Raw genomic sequence first — 18,544 nt, forward strand, 5'->3', positions numbered from 1 at the left:
GTAATTAAAAAGTGCTCATTCAGCGATTCCAGGTAACTGGGATTTGTATTTGAGCAAAATATGTTTTACAAGACTAAACAGAAATGTTTTTATTTGCTTAAAAAAAAGAAAACCCAATTTTATGCTTTCCATTTAAATACTAGCCATTTGGTGTTTGTGTAGCACACTGGAAAGGTGTGTGCAACATCCCCCTCTAGTGAATGATTTACTAGAGACTAACAAGCTGCTAATGCTGTCGGGGTAGCAGAGTTACTTCTTCAGCTCAAGCAGGAGGAGGCTGTTCTGTTGTGGTGGGCTTTTGCTGGTATGTCATTACATTAGCAAGCCAAAGATTACAGCATTGAAATGACTGGAGAATAAAGCTAAATAGTAGAAGATGCGGTGGTGTGGTTTTTTGGGGTGGGTTGTTTTTTTTTTTTCCCTAGGGTGGGTGGGATTCAGTAAGTGAATGTTCCTACAGTAATTTAAATTTGAATGGTTCTAAGTGGTGATATCATTCATTTTTCTTGGCATCATTGAACAAGCACCATCCTTTTACTAGATATATAACTTAAGATTTGCAAAAGCTCTGTTCAAAAACATCAAGTATGGGTAAGAAACAGGGGGTTTCATCACTATTTACTGTGTGTGTCTTGTCAGGGGAAGGTTTTGAATATGATGTTTCAAATTGATCCTAATCAGTAAATGGTGACTATGGGAGCACTACATCCTTGGTTTTTGCTGGCCTATAGGAGAAATGTTTTAACTAGTATAATTAAACCTGAAAAGAGCTATTCTCTGCATTCTTAGTGAAAGCTGAGGCTGCGGTGCTGTGGAGGCTTATGCCATCATCTTTCTCTCTTTCTCTGCTCTCATTCAGTGTTTGAGTGGATGGTGACTGGGGAAATAGCAAAGTCCCTCAGGGACATAGCTCTGTTCTTGCTGAAATTACAAGCACAGAGCTGCCTGGGCATGAACATGTAGTGTTTACTCTGCCAGTATGAATACAAATAGTCTTATTATAAGAGATTCTGTACCCAAAGACCACCAAAAAAAAATTAGGAGTATTTTAACCCTTCCTAGACTTAGTTGTGCTCAATCTGTAAAGAAATTACATGGCTGTTGTGGTGAGCATAGTGTTGTTACCTAATGCACAGGTTCAGGCCCTGCCCCTGTGGCTCTTGGGCCGAGGGGCTGAGTCACTGGAGAGCAAGAGAAACGAGGGGAAAACTTGATGTTCCCCCCACTTCTTCAGCCTGGCTGCTGAAGATTGCTTCTTGTGTAGATATATGGCAGGCTCTAACTGGCCTTTTAATGGCTTCCCAGAAACCAGGTGAGGGTGCTGGCCGCGGAGATGAAATCCCAGCCAGGGCTTGGGGTCTCGGAGGCCAAGGAACACTCCGTGCCTCCCCAGGGAGGTGTACAGCTCAGCTGGCAGGGCTGAACTGCCAGCCTGGCCTGCTGGCAGCTGGACGAGTCACTGTAGGACCATGTGCAGCTGGAACGAGGCTTGAGGCTTTGGTATTGAATTCTGCTACCAGCAGCCAGCGCACACAATAGCGCTCATTCACAGGTGAGAATGGACAATCTGAGGAAGAGGTTCCAGCAGCAGTCTGAAGGACAGGTGACATTCAGGAGGCGACGAGCTCTGAACAGATTTATTCCTCCATGCTGCACTTTCTTTATCTGGATGAGCTGACTTTAGGCTTTTATGGTTTAACTCTGTTCAGCTGAGGAAACAAATTTTCACAAATGCGCGCTCAAGTTTCTTTTTCCAAAGAAGATGGCTGCAAGGGTGGAGAAGGGAGAGACAGGATGCTAGATAAATTCAGAGCATAAGCCTTTTCTTTGTTAAGGCTGTAAGTGCATCCATTCTGCTTTTTTTGAGAATCAGTCTGCATAGTATCTGGACAGAAAAATACAGCATCTTATCTGCCAGGAAGCAAAGATCCTCGGGGTAATCCATCTATGTGGCAGTAGCTGGTAGCGTTGCATAGGAAGAGGAGATGTGCCACAAGGAGCAGGAGCAAGTATTAATTGGTTCTGCACTTCTTCTGTGTGATACAGTGGTGAACCATTCTGAAAATATGGCCCAGTTCTTTGGCTCTCTAAACTCATCTGAATTTTTTAAGAAGAGTTTTGTCCTCAGATAGATGTATTTGACTTCAAAATGCCAGAAGCCCATATACACTGAAAATCGCGTTACAGGGGAGATGATCCCTAAAGAAATGAGTACAGCAGGGAAGCTGAGGTTCCCAAGCTTTGCAGTGGCTTGCTTGGTAGCCTTAGTCAAAAATTATCACTGCATTCGTTTGTTCGTACCCTAGTAAGATGAGGCTGCTTTGGGGTGTGACGTGGATAATTTAGACAAATGTGTTTTAAGAGTCTTTGAATTTGTACGTGCTAAAAAAATGCCGGATAATATGTTATACAGCATTCCCCCAGTTTTGGTTAGTAACCCTTGATGGTCACTGCCAATGGAGACTGCGCCCCAGAGATCCAGAGGAGTAAGCTGTTTCCAGTTCAGGCCCCAACGGGCTGACAGGCGGGAGTGCTTGGTAGGAACTTTCCAAGTAAATGGGATTTATTCATTCTTTATTCCCAGCAAAAGTTGCTGATTTTCTGAATCCAAAGTCTTTTGAGAGATTGTACATCATGTGTTTTTTTACTAAAGAGGCAATTTCTGTTGAAAACTTCTGGCTGTAGTAAATATAGCTGCTGTTTAGTGCATTTAGGTTCCTACTAGCATTCTACTTGTTTCAGATCAGAGGCTCGAACACTGCTCTTCCCCCATGGCAAGTAGTGCCTTACCATGGCGGGATCAGCTCTGCTGAGGTAGGGCTTGTCTCTCCTGTTGGAGCTGTGCTACACAGTATGAACAATTACATTTTCTCTATGTGAAAAGGGGTCAAGGCGCTCTTCCTCTTAAAGCGTTCAGCTGAGCTGAGTGCCCTAATTGTTTTAGCTAGCAGCCGAAATAGAGAAACCAGCATAAAATCCAGATTTGTGGTCAGCGTGTTCAACTGGATGTCAACAACCAAAGTTGCAATCCCTGCTCTAATAAGGGGCAGAGCAGGAGCTGGAAGCTGAGTTTCTCCTGTCCTCCCAGAGCTTGCAACCCACATTCTGGGCTAATCTAGCTAACCTGTCTATGTTTTCAGGAAAATCTGTGAAATGGGAATTCTCAAGAACTTTCATAATACAAGAGGGTGTTCTTCACTTAGCTGGCGACCACTTCATGTAGCCCACCACCTCATTTGGCAGTAATTATCTCTTTACTAGTCGTCTCAACAAAGAAGCCAAGGACTTAATGGACCATGAAAATACAACTTGCTATTTATTCCTAGACAGTGCTTGCTCCTTCTGCGCGGAGGATCCTGCCTCTTGTCACGGCCAGGCGGGGGAGCTTGCGGTGCTGCTGGCCCTGCAGCCTGCACTTGCGACATGGGAGGAGGCATCACTGATACAGAGCCTTTTTCCTACCTCTTGTCTGCTCAGTGCAGCCGGAGTTCTTTCTGAAGCGCATCTGCTGTTTTTTTGGACCGTGGACAGAATCCTGGATGGTGCCTGAAGCTTTCTGCTAGATGGGTTCTGTTCTGGATCTTGCATGTTAAGCTTGTGAATTGTGTCCTGATCTCTAGTTACTCTTCTTGTTTGTTTGTTTTGTGTGTGTGTTTGTGTCCTCTATTACTTGTCTGGCTGCTTTAACACCTCTGCTCACATGTGAGACTGTTCTGATAAGCTCTGTCTGCTACCATAGGATTTCAGTAAGCCAACACACTTGACAAGACTTAATATGCCACACTAAAAAGTTGAAAACAGTTTATAAATAATCCTCAGAGCCAGCAGGTACAGAAGGGAGCTGAGGAAGGCTGTACTTTATCAGCAGAATCAAACACCAGTCGATAGCTCCCTTCTAACGCTCCTGAGTAAAGACTGAACGGACTTTGGGACAAATGGGCAACTGTGCAGCTGTGAGCATATCAAGAACTAAGCACCAGAGGTGGGTGCTCAGCTTGACTCCAGTCTGACTTTTAAGATAGATATGGACCATTTAAATGTACAAAGTTTATATAGGGCAGAGGAAAATACCTACTTGTGTTTGTAATCTTCAGCATTTTACTATAAAATGTCTTTAAGAAGAAAATTTTTAAGTTCATACCACAGCCTTGATGCTTACCTAGTTTATAACACAAGACTTTTAACACTTCTGCTAACTGAATTTTCTTTTAAATAAGTGGAAGCCTTTTGTGTTTTTTGCTTTGTTTTGGTTTTTTTTTTTAGTGCTACAATCCTTGGTGTTTCTGGCTGAGATATTCATTGGGCATGTGGGGTAGGGGTGTGTGATTGTCACTTCCTGCGCTAATATTGAAGGGATGTGTTTGAAAGGATGCAGCACCTCACCCCGTCTGACAGTGTCAGAGCAGCTGCTGGCTGTCCTCTGGGAGCCTTTGCCCTGGCAGCTCTCCTCTGTCCTGCCTGTCATCTGAGCCTCTGATGTCACTCTGTAGTTATGTGGCTGTGCTAAAGTGGGGAAGTATCTGAAAGACTCAGAAATTGTGTGAACAGACAAGCAAACAGGGCTAGAGTTCAGAAGTGTATGGCAACTCACATGGTGTGTAAAACCACGTTGGTTGCAGCAGTTCTGCTGAAGACACAACCTGTAAATGTACTGACACCCTTTTCAAATGCCCATTGAAGACTGCTTTGTTCCAAAGATTAGCTTATTAGCTGAAATCTTAGTGTGAAAAGGTAATTCCCTCAGCTTGTTGGAGAACTTAATATATTACTTGTCATTCTTGAGCTGGGCGTTCTGATGTTTTTCTATAGCACTTCATGTATTTTTTTGTAGCACGGTACGTATTTACTGTGATCCTCTGGCGCTAGGACTGTACCATCTGCTGATAAGGCCCAACTAATTTTCATGGACAAGGAGAAAGTGAGTGTAAGGAGTGCCTGCAGCAACACCCCATGTTACCCTTCATCTCAGTCTTGTGCAGTGTCCATGTAAAATGTGTCATTTTCCCTATTGGCACTAGATGTCACAGTTTTTCCTTCTCAGTAGCTTGAGGATCAGAAATAATCCATAATTGGAGCTGTTGGCTGGAGTGTTGGCAGGAACCCTTTCTTGGGAATGTGGGAAGGTTTGACCAGGTGAAATTCAGGACGGCAGTGGGCAGAGGGCTGCTGAAACTCTGCTTCGGCAGCTCCCTGGATTGCCTGGGGCTGAAAGGTGTAGCTAATGAATTTTATACAAGCAAAGCTTAATAGTTGAACTGCATGTTCTGCTTTGTCACCCCATGTTCCTGCATTTTATGACAGGCACAGGGTATTAAAACATCTGCTGGGCTACTTACAGCGGATGGTAAGTACTTGAGAGAAAGCAGAGACTGGGTGATGGCAAAGTCAGTGAATTAACATGAAGGTGAAGGAAAACACCCGTGTTATCTTCTCCTACCTCCCCCAGCCCCACCACTATTTTTCCCAGAGATTACTGTAAAAATAGTAGTTTCTCTTTGGGTTTCCCAATGCTGCTTCTTGATTGAGTTTTGGGAACAATCCTGACCTGAAGGCTCTTCTGGCAGTAGGAATGGGTTTAAATAACAGGGAAGCTGGACAACTATTTGTGCTGCACAGCAAGTGGTGTCTCCTCATCTGAAATACTCATGATGCAATTTCAGAAGGTGATCCTCCTTCGGAGAATAATTTTAGCCCCTATCAATGAGATGCTTGGAGGTCACAATGAGACATAGGGGGTAGAGATTGGGACAGAGCACATTTTTGTCATGGACTGCAGAGTGTTATTTTTAGTAAAAGGTGGATTGTCTTGTGACAAGTGGAATATAATACAATTTTTTTAGAAGTGGGTCCCCCTAGCATCACTGAAAACTGATTCCCCCCACCCCCCACAGTTATGCCTAGATAATTTAATAAAACTTCAAGAGTAGCAGGCATGTGCATGGGAAGATGGGACTTTTGAACTCTGTTAGAGTTGGGATGGATGCATGTCACAGCTTATATGGAGCATCTCCTTAGCTGAACAGTGATTGTACAGTTAAGCAGGAGTACTCTGTAATACCTTGAATTGTTTGAAGGGTTAATATTTATGCAGATCAGTATCTTCAGTGTGCTGTTTCTCACAGTGTTGTAGATGCAGTATCTTCCATGGCCTGATTTTTGAAAAGGTACATGTATGTTATGGCAATAGTTCAAGGTTTGAAAAGGCTTTCCTTACAGAACCAGAAGTTATGAGCCTCTAACATACACCTTTGAGTTAGAATTTATCATCATTATTTAAAAGATAAATTTTTATAAGGTTATGAGTAAATCCATGGTTTGTTTTTGATTGTATATATTCAGATATGGCTGTTGGATTTCAGCATGCTATCAAACAAATACAGAATTTTGATTTTGTTACCTTTCTTGTAAACATAGGAGTCAGAATTACATATAAACCACACCTCTAATAACTGTGATATTTGTTAACACTTTACAATCATCAAATTCTTGGGCAGGAAATAACCCTACACATCACAGGTGAGGCTCTTTGAGGATGCTGAAAGCAGTGACTGCTCAAATCATGTCTTATTCAAAGAGCAACTAGAGCTCCAAATTTTTTGAAGGGTTTTAAAATCCTTAAATAGAGACATTTCTAGATCAGAGATGTAAGTGGTGGCATGAAATATCTTTAGCCGTCTGTAGCTTCACCAGATGCAAACTGTTTCAACTGAAGTTTTCAAGCTTACACTCTGCCTAGGGTGAAGTTATTTATTGTTTAGTTTGGAAAGCTTCATCAAAAATGCTTTTGTTTTGCTGAAAAAGCTGGCAGTGTTGCTCACAGTTGATTCTGTGGGCTTATAGCAGGAACTTGAATTTGATGGAGAGTCTGGTTTGGGTTCGGCATTATGTCTTTTGCTATTCCCGAGACACTGTGCAAGCTTCATACCTTGCAGTGCAGATGTGTGTGCAGTAAAAAGTACATTTACACTGTCTATAATGGGTTTTTTTGAGCTGTCCTTCTGGTGCTCTGTGTGTCCATCGGCTCTCCCTGAACATCAGCCAGCCTTTTGCTGGTTTGCTTCCTGGCTTGCCATCTGAGTGCCCTTTGGTCTAGCACAAGGAACCAAACCAGTATGAATTCATGTCTCCTTCAGTCCACTGTGCTGCACGGCATCTCTTACTGAGCAAGCCTTTGTCATGTCTCATCCTGGAACAGTTTCTTCCCATCTCTCATCCACTTGGCCGCATGCTGTTCAGAAGAACCATGCCAACGTGTGCTTGGCTGTGCTGCCTGTGACCACTGCTTTGATCGCTAAATGACACATTTTTCAGAGCCAAGAAGAGAATGAAGGAATCCTAGGTTTTGGCACTGCATCCTTGTCAAAGCATTAAGTCCGAATGCCGCTAGCAAACCACTTGCATCATGCCCTTTTTCTGGGAGTTGGTTCACGCTGAAGATAAAAACTACAGTTTTTGGTCACAGTGTAAGCACAGACAGTCTCTCTTTCAAATCTGAAGTTCCAGGCATCAAATTTGAATGATGAAATAGGAAAATTGCTACATCTGCATCAAGTAAAATTTCTGGGGATGTCTGTTCCCTTTCTAAAACACACCTTGCTCGTGACTCTGCAGCAGAATGATTCAGCATCCTGGGGTCAGCGGACACTGGTTTACTTCCAGAACAGACAGAGGTTATGAAGGGGGAATAAAGCACATGTACCTTGATTTAGCAATGTCATAATGTGCACACGCAGCAGGGGAGAAATGTGCTTTCATTAGTGCTGAGCTTTGGCATTTCCAGTGCTCACGTGCTAGACCACTACAATTGTTGCATTTCCTTTCTTGTTATGACTTTTGTACGTAATAATACATTTCTATGCAAGTATTTAATGTCTTATTTTAATTTCTTATTTACATATAAAGCTTATATATGATACGGAAGCAACAGAATGGGAACAGGACAAAATTGCTGTCAGGGTTCTGTAAGTTCAGTTGTCCTACTTAGAGATTTTGAGACCCACATTCAGGTTTCCAAATCTGGACATAAATAAATAAAATGAAGCCTGACATAGAGTACCTAGGCTCAGGCATAGTCCTCGTTGTGAGAGTAGAATAAACCAACACAATTGGCATGGCTCAAGCATAGATTCTGTCAAATAATAAGCTGTTCTCATTCACGTCAGATTTTCTCAGGAATATGGATCCTGCTAGAAAGAGACTTGAAAGCTCCCCCTGCCTGAACACCAGCCACCATTTGCATTGGCTTCCCTTCGTTCCCAGTCTGTTGTGCTTTCAGGAGGGAGACTGGGATCGGTTTCTTTCCCATTCCCCTCGGTGCCTGTTGTCAACAGCTCTGGCTGCCACTAGCAGTCAATTTGTAACTGCATCAGTGTGTGTATTACTGTTCACATCAATAGCGCAATTAATGTTGAAGTCAATTTTGGTGTTAATTTTAGGCCATGATTAGTGTTGACACTGTGTGTCAAACTAATGGCATTTATGAGCACCATGAAAACGAATGTTAGTTAATATCGTGTTTTTACTATCTGTTAATGGTTACATTAAGCCAAAGATCTAGTGGGAGAAGGTGTGTATAAAATTATATATATAAAACTTGTGTGTAATATATGTGTGTCATGCAATTCTGCATTGCTGGTGCTATTCAGGGAGCAAATGACATCTGAGCACTGAATCCTAATCACAGTTTGGAACATCAGAAATAATGATCACTTCTGATCGGAGGTTGTGAATAATTCATCTGGTTTGATTTTCACGTTCTGTCCAGTGATACTTTTCAAACCAAATGTGTTCCTACAGGAGAATAATGGTCCCACTTCTTATGGAAATACTGTGGCACAAATCATTTTGCCCACATAAAAACAGTTAAATAAGACGGTTCCTGCTTTTATTTTTTTTCTCCCTCTCTTCTTCATTCCTGGGTGTGCTGGGAATAGAGCTGTGGCAGGAGAAGCACTTCCAAACTGTGCTGGCTCTTAAGAAGAGCCCGTTTTGAAACCACTGCTGCTTACCATCACCCGTTACTGTTCTGACAGTGCTCTTAGGTGATTAGCTCAGCCTGTCTAATTAACCTGTGAACTCTCAATTTTTTGGCATGCTGCCGTTAACTTAAAAATCTCATCTTTTTTTTTTTTTTTTTTTTTTCTGAAATAGAAAGCTATCCTCCACTGCCCATAAATTTAAACAGAATCTACATTGTTCATAGGGAGAAAAAAAAATATCCTTAGTTTGTGCCCTGTGATTTTTATTCCTGGATAAATGGCACAAAGCATGCTATGTATTGGGGAGGCAGAAAGACACACAAGTTAATAAAGTGGTGCACTTTTAATTTTTCTTTTCTTAAACTGCATACGGTTGCTCCATATTTATCAGCTATAAACTGTATTCAAGAGTGTGTGTTTACTGTGCCTTGGCTAGATAGTTTTTCCTGTTCTACTAGTGAGCATTAACAAAAGGCATTTTATTTATGTAGAAGATACATGATCTCAGGTTAGGGAACTGTTCCAAGACTTCTGTTACAATTTGAATTTTCTAAATAGGAAATGCTTTTAATATGCCTGTTTTCTGTACTGTCAAAAATCATCAAGCTGATGAAAGTGAGGAAAGTCTCTTACATTTTCATAGGTGAGACAGACTGTGGGCCCAGTCGTGGGTACTAACTGAGCTTGAGCACTAGTCCCTAAGCCCTGGAGCAATTCATCTGCCTCACATGTGAGCTGAGGGTGCTAAGATTTTACTTTCAGTATGTTGTGGTTGTTATGCAGGCTTCTGGCAGTATCTTTATGTGTTTCTATCTTGCAGTTTACTGCGGTGACAAATATTTAGCAAATAGAAAGCCTGAGCATTTCTCCTGTTGCTCGTGTGCCTTGTGTTCATCTGATGGTGCTTGAAGCTTCCTGGTGTGGTCCTGGCTGATGAGATCAGTGTAGCGCTAAGCAAATGACTAGTTAAACAACAATGTGTAAATTAGTGCTGCTTCTGTGCTATTTTGGAAGAAGTTTATGTGCAGTTTTTAAAAAGAGTATTACCCCATCTTGCCTGCATGTTCCTATCAATAACTAAAGCTGGTTTCTGGAGTGGTATCAGAAAGAGTTGCTAAGTGCCCAGTTAAGAATTTTAGTTACGGCAGGGAAAGCCTCTAAAATATGGTAAAGAACTGAGCTGCAGTATGTAATAGAGTATAGAGGGGCATCCCTTATTTCTTAGAGGCTAATTTTGAAGCCTTTAATTCTGGATTTGCAGACATTTTTAACATGCTGTTTCTAATTGCAAGCTTGCCCACAATTGAGAGTTAGAACAGAGATGCAATATCCAGCCCTTGACATTTCTTCCTGCAAAAGTCAGGTCAGAAGGACAAAGCTTAATTTTTTTCTCCTTTTTTCACCTTTATTCTTCCTTTTCCTGCTATGAAAGTCTAGCAGTAGAAGAGCAGAAGTCCAAGGAACCCCTCTGGCTGTGTAGGTTGGTTTGGGATCAGTTAGGTTACTCTTCCAGACTCTGGACTGGTTGTCTGTGTGAGCCCTGGTCTCTTTGCACACACTCTTGGCCTGTGTGCCTGACTAACAGCTGCACCTGCTTGTTTTACAGCATTACAACTTTTCCCTTTAATTTGGCGATAATTCTGATATTTTAGCAGAGCATCCCACTGACTTCTAGGGATTTATGCTCCTGTCTTTGAAACTGCTGCAGTATCTCTCTCCTCCAAATGCTGCAGTTGGATGCCAAGATGTAACTGTAAATCTGCAAATATTCAGAGGCAAACAAATTAATCCCTTACAACGTATCAGTCAAAATAGCAGTGGGTGAAACTGAGACCAAGGAGAAGGTGAACTGAAACACCATCATTCTGTTAACTTGCAATCTCAGCTCTCAAAAGGGGAGGTGTAAGGGAAGGATCTGCCAGTAGCTGGTTGTAATATTTTTGGATTGCTGCCTGCTTACTTCCGATGACCCTTTGATTAATTCCTCTGCCTTTTTTTTTTTTTTTTTTTTTAATGAGCCTATTACGGCATATCTTATTGCAGATGCTGATTGGATCTCAACTGTGTATTGTGCCATTTTGATTTGGATTAAATGGCACATATCTATCTGCTGCTTCTCCCTTCTCCCCCTCCCGCTTTAGTTCATCATGTTCAGAATTCAGAGTCTCCACAATGAGAGTTTCAACCCTCCTGATTGCAGAGGATGTGCAATCGGCTTGAGGAATGTGTACTCAGAGCTTATGATCCTTGGGCTAGCGGAGACTGGGTGATGCATGTGGCTTTCAAGGGATGCTGCGATTTCCATTTGTTAATGGCATTCCAGGATGGCCAGCTCCCCAGTGCAGTGATAGGCGGCAGCTAAGAGATGGGAGATGCAGGGTACAGATGTTGCTGATCTCCATAAGATGGGCCAGAAGAGATCATCCGATGATTTTTAAAAAGAAAAATGTGCAGCAGAAAGCATTACTTATCCAGGCAGGTTTGGAAAGAAACTGCTGCAATATTTGGGAAGGAAAAAGGGAAGAGTCAAAGAAATGAAAGGAAGGACAGGAAAAAAATAATGGAGATAGTTAGGAAATAAAAGGATTATTAAAGTGAGGGCAGGGTGAGAGAGAACCAGAGTGACAGGGTTCTAGGGTGATAGCTGAGTAGCCTAAGCAGATAGTTAGGAGCCCTGTAGAGCAGCACATCCATCCTCACCGTGTGAGCTCTGGCATGCAGAATAAATGCAGTACCCTGCGAGAAGGGTGTTCGCAGAATGTGTTTTGGACCTGTGACAGATCCCTGAATGGGGAGAGGGAGGGCTGGTATTAGTGTCTTGGGTGGGAAGAGAGCAGTAGAGGATGTGCCTCAGCGACTGTGGAAAGGATCAAGCCCTGCCAGCTGCGCTCTGCACTGGTAGTGCGTATCAGAGCTGCTGTTCTTGGAGTTCCCAAAGAAAACAGACAAAGTGAAACACACGTAAGAAAAATAGCGCCTGTGTGATTCCCCTCTTTCATGTGTTGAAGGTACACATTTAGTTTTTGTTGTTCTGTGCTCTTTGGTTGCAGATTGGGATGGTGGCCTGGAAGATGACTCTGAAGACCCCCGAGTATCCAGAAGGCCGTGATATCATTGTCATTGGCAATGACATTACATACCGAATAGGTTCTTTTGGGCCCCAGGAGGATGTGCTGTTCCTGAGGGCTTCGGAGCTTGCTCGAACACATGGCATCCCCCGTATCTACGTGGCTGCCAACAGTGGAGCCAGGATTGGTTTGGCTGAGGAGATTCGGCACATGTTCCACGTAGCTTGGGAAGACCCAGACGACCCATACAAGGTAAGGAGGCACAGGAATCAGAGGTGAAACTCTGCAGTAGCTCACAAAATAATCTTATTTTTGCAACCCCTCTTTTAACACAGTTGAGGGTAAATATTTGCCAGACTGTTAGGTCCAGAGTTCTCCTTGGTATTGGATCTCTCAGGCAGTAGGACTGGCATCCAGAGTGAGTTAGTGCTAAATGTTGGAAACAACCCAAGCTTTCACTGACCTCAGCTGGAGTGCAGATGTTAAGAGAGGATGTTGTTATTGCTATCTGGGATTGAATTCTGCTCCCTTGAAACTTTCTTTTTGGAAGGGGCTATTGGGGATTGGGAAGGGTCTACAGGTGGGAATGAGATGAATGAACTGTTTTTCCCTGCAGGGATACAAATACTTGTACCTGACTCCTCAAGACTATAAGAAAGTCAGTGCCCTGAATTCAGTTCACTGTGAACACGTGGAGGACAATGGAGAGTCCAGGTGAGCACAGACAGGTCAGAATGAAAAGCTTTCTGTTCATCCTGGGGTACACGAAGCGATGCATGTCACATCCTTGTCTTTAGCTAGGACGTTCTTTAGGATCCAGGTACGTAGAACGCTATAGCTGTGTGCGGTTAGAGCGTGGAACGACTTAAAAGTTATATCATGACATGCCTTGTTTGAGGTAGTGCTGTGTTGACCTCTGCTGCCTAGGGGCCCGAGTCCTGACTGAGGGCCCGACAGTTGTAAACACTGAATGACCAGGACAGTGATTCTTAGCTGAAGACTTGCAGTCTAAATCTTGAAAATTAATTTTCTGCTAGGTTCTGTAGAAAGGATAAAAGAATTCCTGAGTGAAGGCTAAGCCCTCCATGCATTCTGGAGGGTTGGGCTGCAGTGGTTGCACTAAACTGCCTTATAGCCTATGGTTTTCCACAGCTGTCTGCTCTAGGTGTCTGCATCGTCCCAGCTACATCCCAAAGGCAGCACATCTGCAAATGAGGTGCAAAGAAGCTTTCAGAGATAGACTGCAGCTGTAGTCGTGCTCCTGGGCAGGAGGAGGAGGATATGCTTAAGAAATAAAAAAAACCCAAAACCTAGTTTGCAGACTGGCAGGCTCTGGAAGAACAAAAGGATGGTGCTGGGCGTGGGGATGTGTGCGTGCCTGCATGTGTGCTGGGGAAGCTGGGTGCTCTCTTTAGTGAAGCACTTAAGCACGTGCTCAAGTACTTAGCAAGGGCCTAGTGGGAAAGATAGAAGCCAGCCTGAGAGCTCCGAGTAAGAAGGGGCTGTGCTGGGGAAGGAAGGCATGAAAGAAGGTAAAGAAAAACTTAAGAGCCTCATTATAATCTCTTGTTCTATTTCTTTTTCCTTACGACTGCATTCTCTTTCTTTCTTGCCCTTTTTCCTATAATCAGCCTGCTCCTCACATCCTGTGGGAATGGCAGAAGAACGCTTTTCACGGGCATTCCTCTCCCTTGGCATTTCCTCTTTGCAGAGCTGCTTTGGCTGCTCATGTGTAGGACTATTCCATGGTGTTCAGCAAGGCTGCAGAATGAGCCCATGTACAGGTCCTGGCCGGGTTTTATGCACATTACTCTTTAGAACCTTAATGATATTTAGTCACTTTTCATTTTCTTTGTTGCAAACTGATTCAGCAAATCACTGGACCTTGTGACTCGAAGGCTGTATGTGTCTCCCTCAGGTATAAGATAACAGATATTATTGGAAAGGAAGACGGACTTGGAATAGAGAACCTCAGAGGATCTGGCATGATTGCTGGAGAATCGTCTTTAGCCTATGAGAGTGTTATCACCATCAACTTGGTAATCCCCCACTGCTTTCTATTCTTCAAACTGTATTGTCTGTTTCAGCTAAAAATCCTGCAATGATATCCGGAAGATACATCTGGGATCAGACTTCTGGTTGATGTAAATTGGCTCCTGTAGGCTTTGAGCAATGCTACTGACGCCAGTACGGGGCTGGGTCCCTCTCAGACTAAATGTAAAAACACTTTTAGAAAACAGTCATTTGGCTTCATATTTGCTCAGTCTGTAAGTTACTGCTTCTGTTTCTTTGAATAAAATACACATAGTTCAGATACTGTGTTTTAAAAAAAAAATAGATTCTGGAGTTTTGCAGTGAGAGTAGATTTTATAGCCTTGTAATACAAACATGCCTAGTTTTATCTAGATGTTGGAATTGATAGGTTTTGGCTGTGTGGTAAGACAGAAATCAATGTGATTTTTTTTTTTCTTTTCTTTTTTTTCGTAAGGTTACATGTCGGGCAATTGGAATTGGGGCTTACCTTGTTCGGCTAGGTCAGAGGACTATCCAGGTTGAGAACTCTCATATAATCCTGACTGGCTGTGGAGCCCTCAACAAGGTAAGTCTTTGCATTTCAGCCTTCAGAGCTATGTGAATTGAGTTGGTGTTTCTGTGAGTTCTGCCAGAGATTCCAGGAGCTTCCACTGCTATACCTGTGATTATGCTTGGTCCCTTTTGCTTTCTCCCATCTCAGGTTACTCCTGCCAGGGAGGAGAACTGACACAGAGCAGCAGCTGTGAAATTTTCATCCCTTTGCAGTATCTCTTTTTCCTTTTCTCTGCGGTCAGAAAGCAGTCCTTTCATGCACCTGTTTTTCTTGACAAGAACATTGTATTGACAGCCAGAGGCACTATGCCAGGCATCCTGGCTGGAGGTTGGCAGGGGACCTGGGCAGAACTGCAGATTAGGGGCCTGAGCATGAACCGGGTGAAGGGGAAGAAGGAGAAGCAGCTTAACGTAGGTGTGTGCAATGACTAAACGAGAGAAGTGGAGAAGGCCACTGACAGGGCAGCATCTTCTCCCACCTACTGTGTACTGTGATAGAGGAAACTGGGCTCTTTCCAGCATCTGGAAGACCGTGTTTGAAAATAGATGGGCCAGAATCACCCTGAACTTTCAGCAGCCACAGCATTGTGATAATACTGGGGGAGCACTGAAGCCTAACAAAGGGTGTGTGGATGGGGATTTTCAAGGGGTCAGACCTGCTGGAAATCTCAGCTGTGGAGGAAAGGAGGAATAGCCTGGGCTGTAAGAAAACTTACTGCTTTCACTAATAAAGTGGCTCTTCTTTTTTTTTTTTTCTCCTCCTCCATCAGAGGTGGTTTTCCTCCCTTGCTGCCCCAAGCCTATTAATATTGCAGCCTCCAGCTCCTTGTCTGTAGCAGGCACAACTCAGCCGACTCCGCTCTTGTCCCTCTCACTGAGGGCTTTGTTTATGTGGGAGTTAGGATTGTGCGGGCGCGAGTGCCCTTCCCCATTGTGCAGCTTTGTTCTCAGGCACTCTCCAGCACCTGGGGTGGTTGTGCTTCATCGCAAGCTGCGTTTCAAGGAGTGCCTGCCTGACAATGGGAGATAAAAGGAAAATAGTCTCTCATTGAATTATTCCTCCGAATAAAGGGGGCTCTGCAGAAAATGAAGCATTGATCCTATCAACTCTAGGAAGCAGCACCCTCAGTTAGATCTCTTACACACATCACACACACCTGCATCAATGGAAGGAAAAGAGGCATTTGAAGATCCATCCTTTAAAAAGAAATTGAGTCAGTTTAGTGCTTGCTGAAGTGGAGTAAGTTGCGTGGTTCCAGCTGTCATTTGTTGGGGATCGGGGCCCTGCAGAGTTTCCCAGATGGTAGGGCCAGTCTGTTTAGTCCTCCTCTTCTGCTCTCTTTTTTCCCAGGTTTAACTGCACTCTCTAGCCGTGGAGTGAATGCTTGTTTTTGTAGGACTGGATTAATCTCACTAAATTTTAGGCACTGAAAAGTTAAGGTTTTAGTCTAAATTAAGCACCTGACATCTGTCAGCGGGTGTAGGCAGAAGGAGGTTCTTTCTGGGGGTGATTTATCCTATCCCAAGAATTTCTAGTGGGCTGAATAATCCCATGTGTCCTTTCTCTCCTTGCTGCTCTATTGGAAAGACATATTTTTATGTAGATACTGAACCTCTACCTGCCTAACAGTCAGGCAAAGGAGAAACCTATTGCATCCTATCCAGCTTTCCCAGTAAGACAGCTAAGCCCAGACCCAACAATAAGTTTACCTGCCCTTGAATAGTGGGAGACTGGGAATAACCACTCACTCCTGGATGTTGCATGATGTGTCTTGCCTGAAGCAGTGAAATGATGTCCAGTGCTAACCTGAAATGACCAAGCTCAGTCCAGCTGAGATCGTAAGGAGGGTGTGGAGCAAATGGTATATGCTAATGTGTTTGCATCGCCTTGCCATGGAGGCAGTGTCTACTTCAGACTTACCCTCATCTCCCTGTTTTACATGTAAACTGTAAAACACTTGTCCCTCGAATGTAGCTGGACAGTTTGAATTTTCTCGTGGCTAGAAGTCAGGTCACTATCAGCCAGGGGCCAATTAAGGAATGTCTTCCCTTGTAGGAATGCAGAGGCTGTTTGGGCATGATTTATGATGTGTTCTTGTTCATTGGTGTGAATAAGACTCCAGAAGGGTCTCATGGTAGAAACCTATTGTAGTTTGTGGAGCGCGTGAGCCTTGCTGCTTCTTGTTCCCTTAGTAGATGTTGAGCAAAGCATTTTGGGAATTAGAAGGTTGCCAATCCAGCTGGCAGGATCTTGAGGAAAGATCATGACTGAAACAAAAATAAATGAATGGAAACCACTACCTGGCATAACAGTTGGAACTGAATGTTTTCTAACACAGGTGCAATGCAAATATTCCTTCATCTCTTCCTAAGTGTCAAGAGATTTTTCCCAGGTGTCAGATTTGGGTTAATTTTTCCCATTGCTGACTTTTAAATACTGTCTTCATAGAAGATGCTGCACAAAGCTTACACATAGTCTTCTGTCTGCATATGCATCTTCTTCAAAATGTCTTCTCTGCAAGAAGAGAATGTGCAGTGCGAAAATGTTTCTGCAGCAATGGAGAAAATTAGCCTTTCAGAGAGCAGTGATTTTTTTTCTGGAAAGTTGTTTGATTCCCACCCTCCGTCCCCTGTGAAATACTGCATTCTTTTTAATTTATGGGGGGAGCAGAGGGGGACCGTGACAAACATTATGTGCCAGCAGATCTGTTGCTGGTCTTGTTCATTATCATTATGTAAAACCAGCCTGAGGGTTTAGGTGTAGAGGGAAAGGTCCAGCTGCCAAAATCAGACTGTAACCTATAACTTAGATGATGAGCTCAAGGTCAATATCATTTTTAGCTGAAGCTAATGTTTGTTCTGGAGGTTGACTAATCACATGTTGGCTGTTCACTGTGTCCGTGTCACTGCTTTGTAAGTAGAGAGGCATATCACTGTAAGACACCTGATATCAGGCAGGTTTAAGGATTCTCTCAGCCCCATTGCCTGTCAGGGGTGACAAGAAACTGCACAAGTGCTGTACAAGGTTCCCCTCTGCTCCTGATTAAGCTGTCTTTGTTTATAGTCGGGACCGACAGGCAAGGGAAAGACCTGGGGAAAAGGTGTGATGCTCTGTGGTGGGGACAGTGCTCTGCGTGTGGGGCACCAGGGCTGCATTTCATCTGTACCCCTTTTGTCTTCACCATTGCATTTCAGCAGGGGGTGGAGAGGTGGAAATGACATTTCATTCCTCTCCTGTGAGCGTGTGCGCGCGCCTGTGCTGAGCCCGCTGACCCCCCTGAAAATTGAAATAATGATAATGCGCGTCTCCTGACTGCATCAAAGTATCAGCACATCAAAAGCCAGGAGGCATGAAATGCAAATGATAAAGTGAAAGCAGATGGATTGTGCATGATCGCCTGATGCCCAATGAATTTTAAAAGATGCTGGTTCACATGGGGAGAGGGGCTGAAATAAACACGTTATCCCTGCAATTTTTTTTTTGTTCTTGCTGCTCACTCCTGACAATATTTTTTCACACTTCAGCGAGCAGCCACTCCATCTCTCTCCCTCCCTCTCCCTCTCTTTCTCTCCCTCTCTCTCTTTCGCTGTCTACCTCACACACGTCTCGGGTCATGTCGCCGCAGCTCCGGTGGAAATAATAAGATATAAACCACGAGGTTGTTATTTGCATAGAAATAGCATGGAGCCCCAGGCAGCATGGGAGAAGGACACAGAGATCATTTGTCTAAAATTTTAATGAAAACTTTTGCTGAGGCAGAGATTTTTTTTTTTTTTAACTTTCCCTGCCTCCCCCTTTTTCTAACCCCATACGTTCCTCCACCTCCCTCAACTCCCCTTCCTCGTCATAAGCTAAACATGGTGCGGTTTCATACGAGATAGGTGATGTGCTGCTGCCCTGCACTAACAGGT

At 43.6% G+C, this 18,544-nt stretch overlaps 1 protein-coding gene across 9 annotated transcripts in view; it reads left to right on the forward strand.

The window, feature by feature from the left end:
* Positions 1-18,544, forward strand: part of ACACA (acetyl-CoA carboxylase alpha) — a 148,072-nt gene that overhangs the window by 85,143 nt on the left and 44,385 nt on the right. For all 9 annotated transcript variants that reach the window (XM_056341575.1, XM_056341593.1, XM_056341568.1 and 6 more), the window contains 4 exons: positions 12,029-12,298; positions 12,663-12,760; positions 13,965-14,085; positions 14,535-14,645. In XM_056341575.1, coding sequence (XP_056197550.1) covers positions 12,029-12,298; positions 12,663-12,760; positions 13,965-14,085; positions 14,535-14,645 — 600 coding nt within the window. The remainder of the gene's footprint in view (positions 1-12,028; positions 12,299-12,662; positions 12,761-13,964; positions 14,086-14,534; positions 14,646-18,544) is intronic.

The sequence above is a fragment of the Falco biarmicus genome, chromosome 1, assembly GCF_023638135.1.
Source record: "Falco biarmicus isolate bFalBia1 chromosome 1, bFalBia1.pri, whole genome shotgun sequence".
NCBI classification, from domain to species: domain Eukaryota; kingdom Metazoa; phylum Chordata; class Aves; order Falconiformes; family Falconidae; genus Falco; species Falco biarmicus.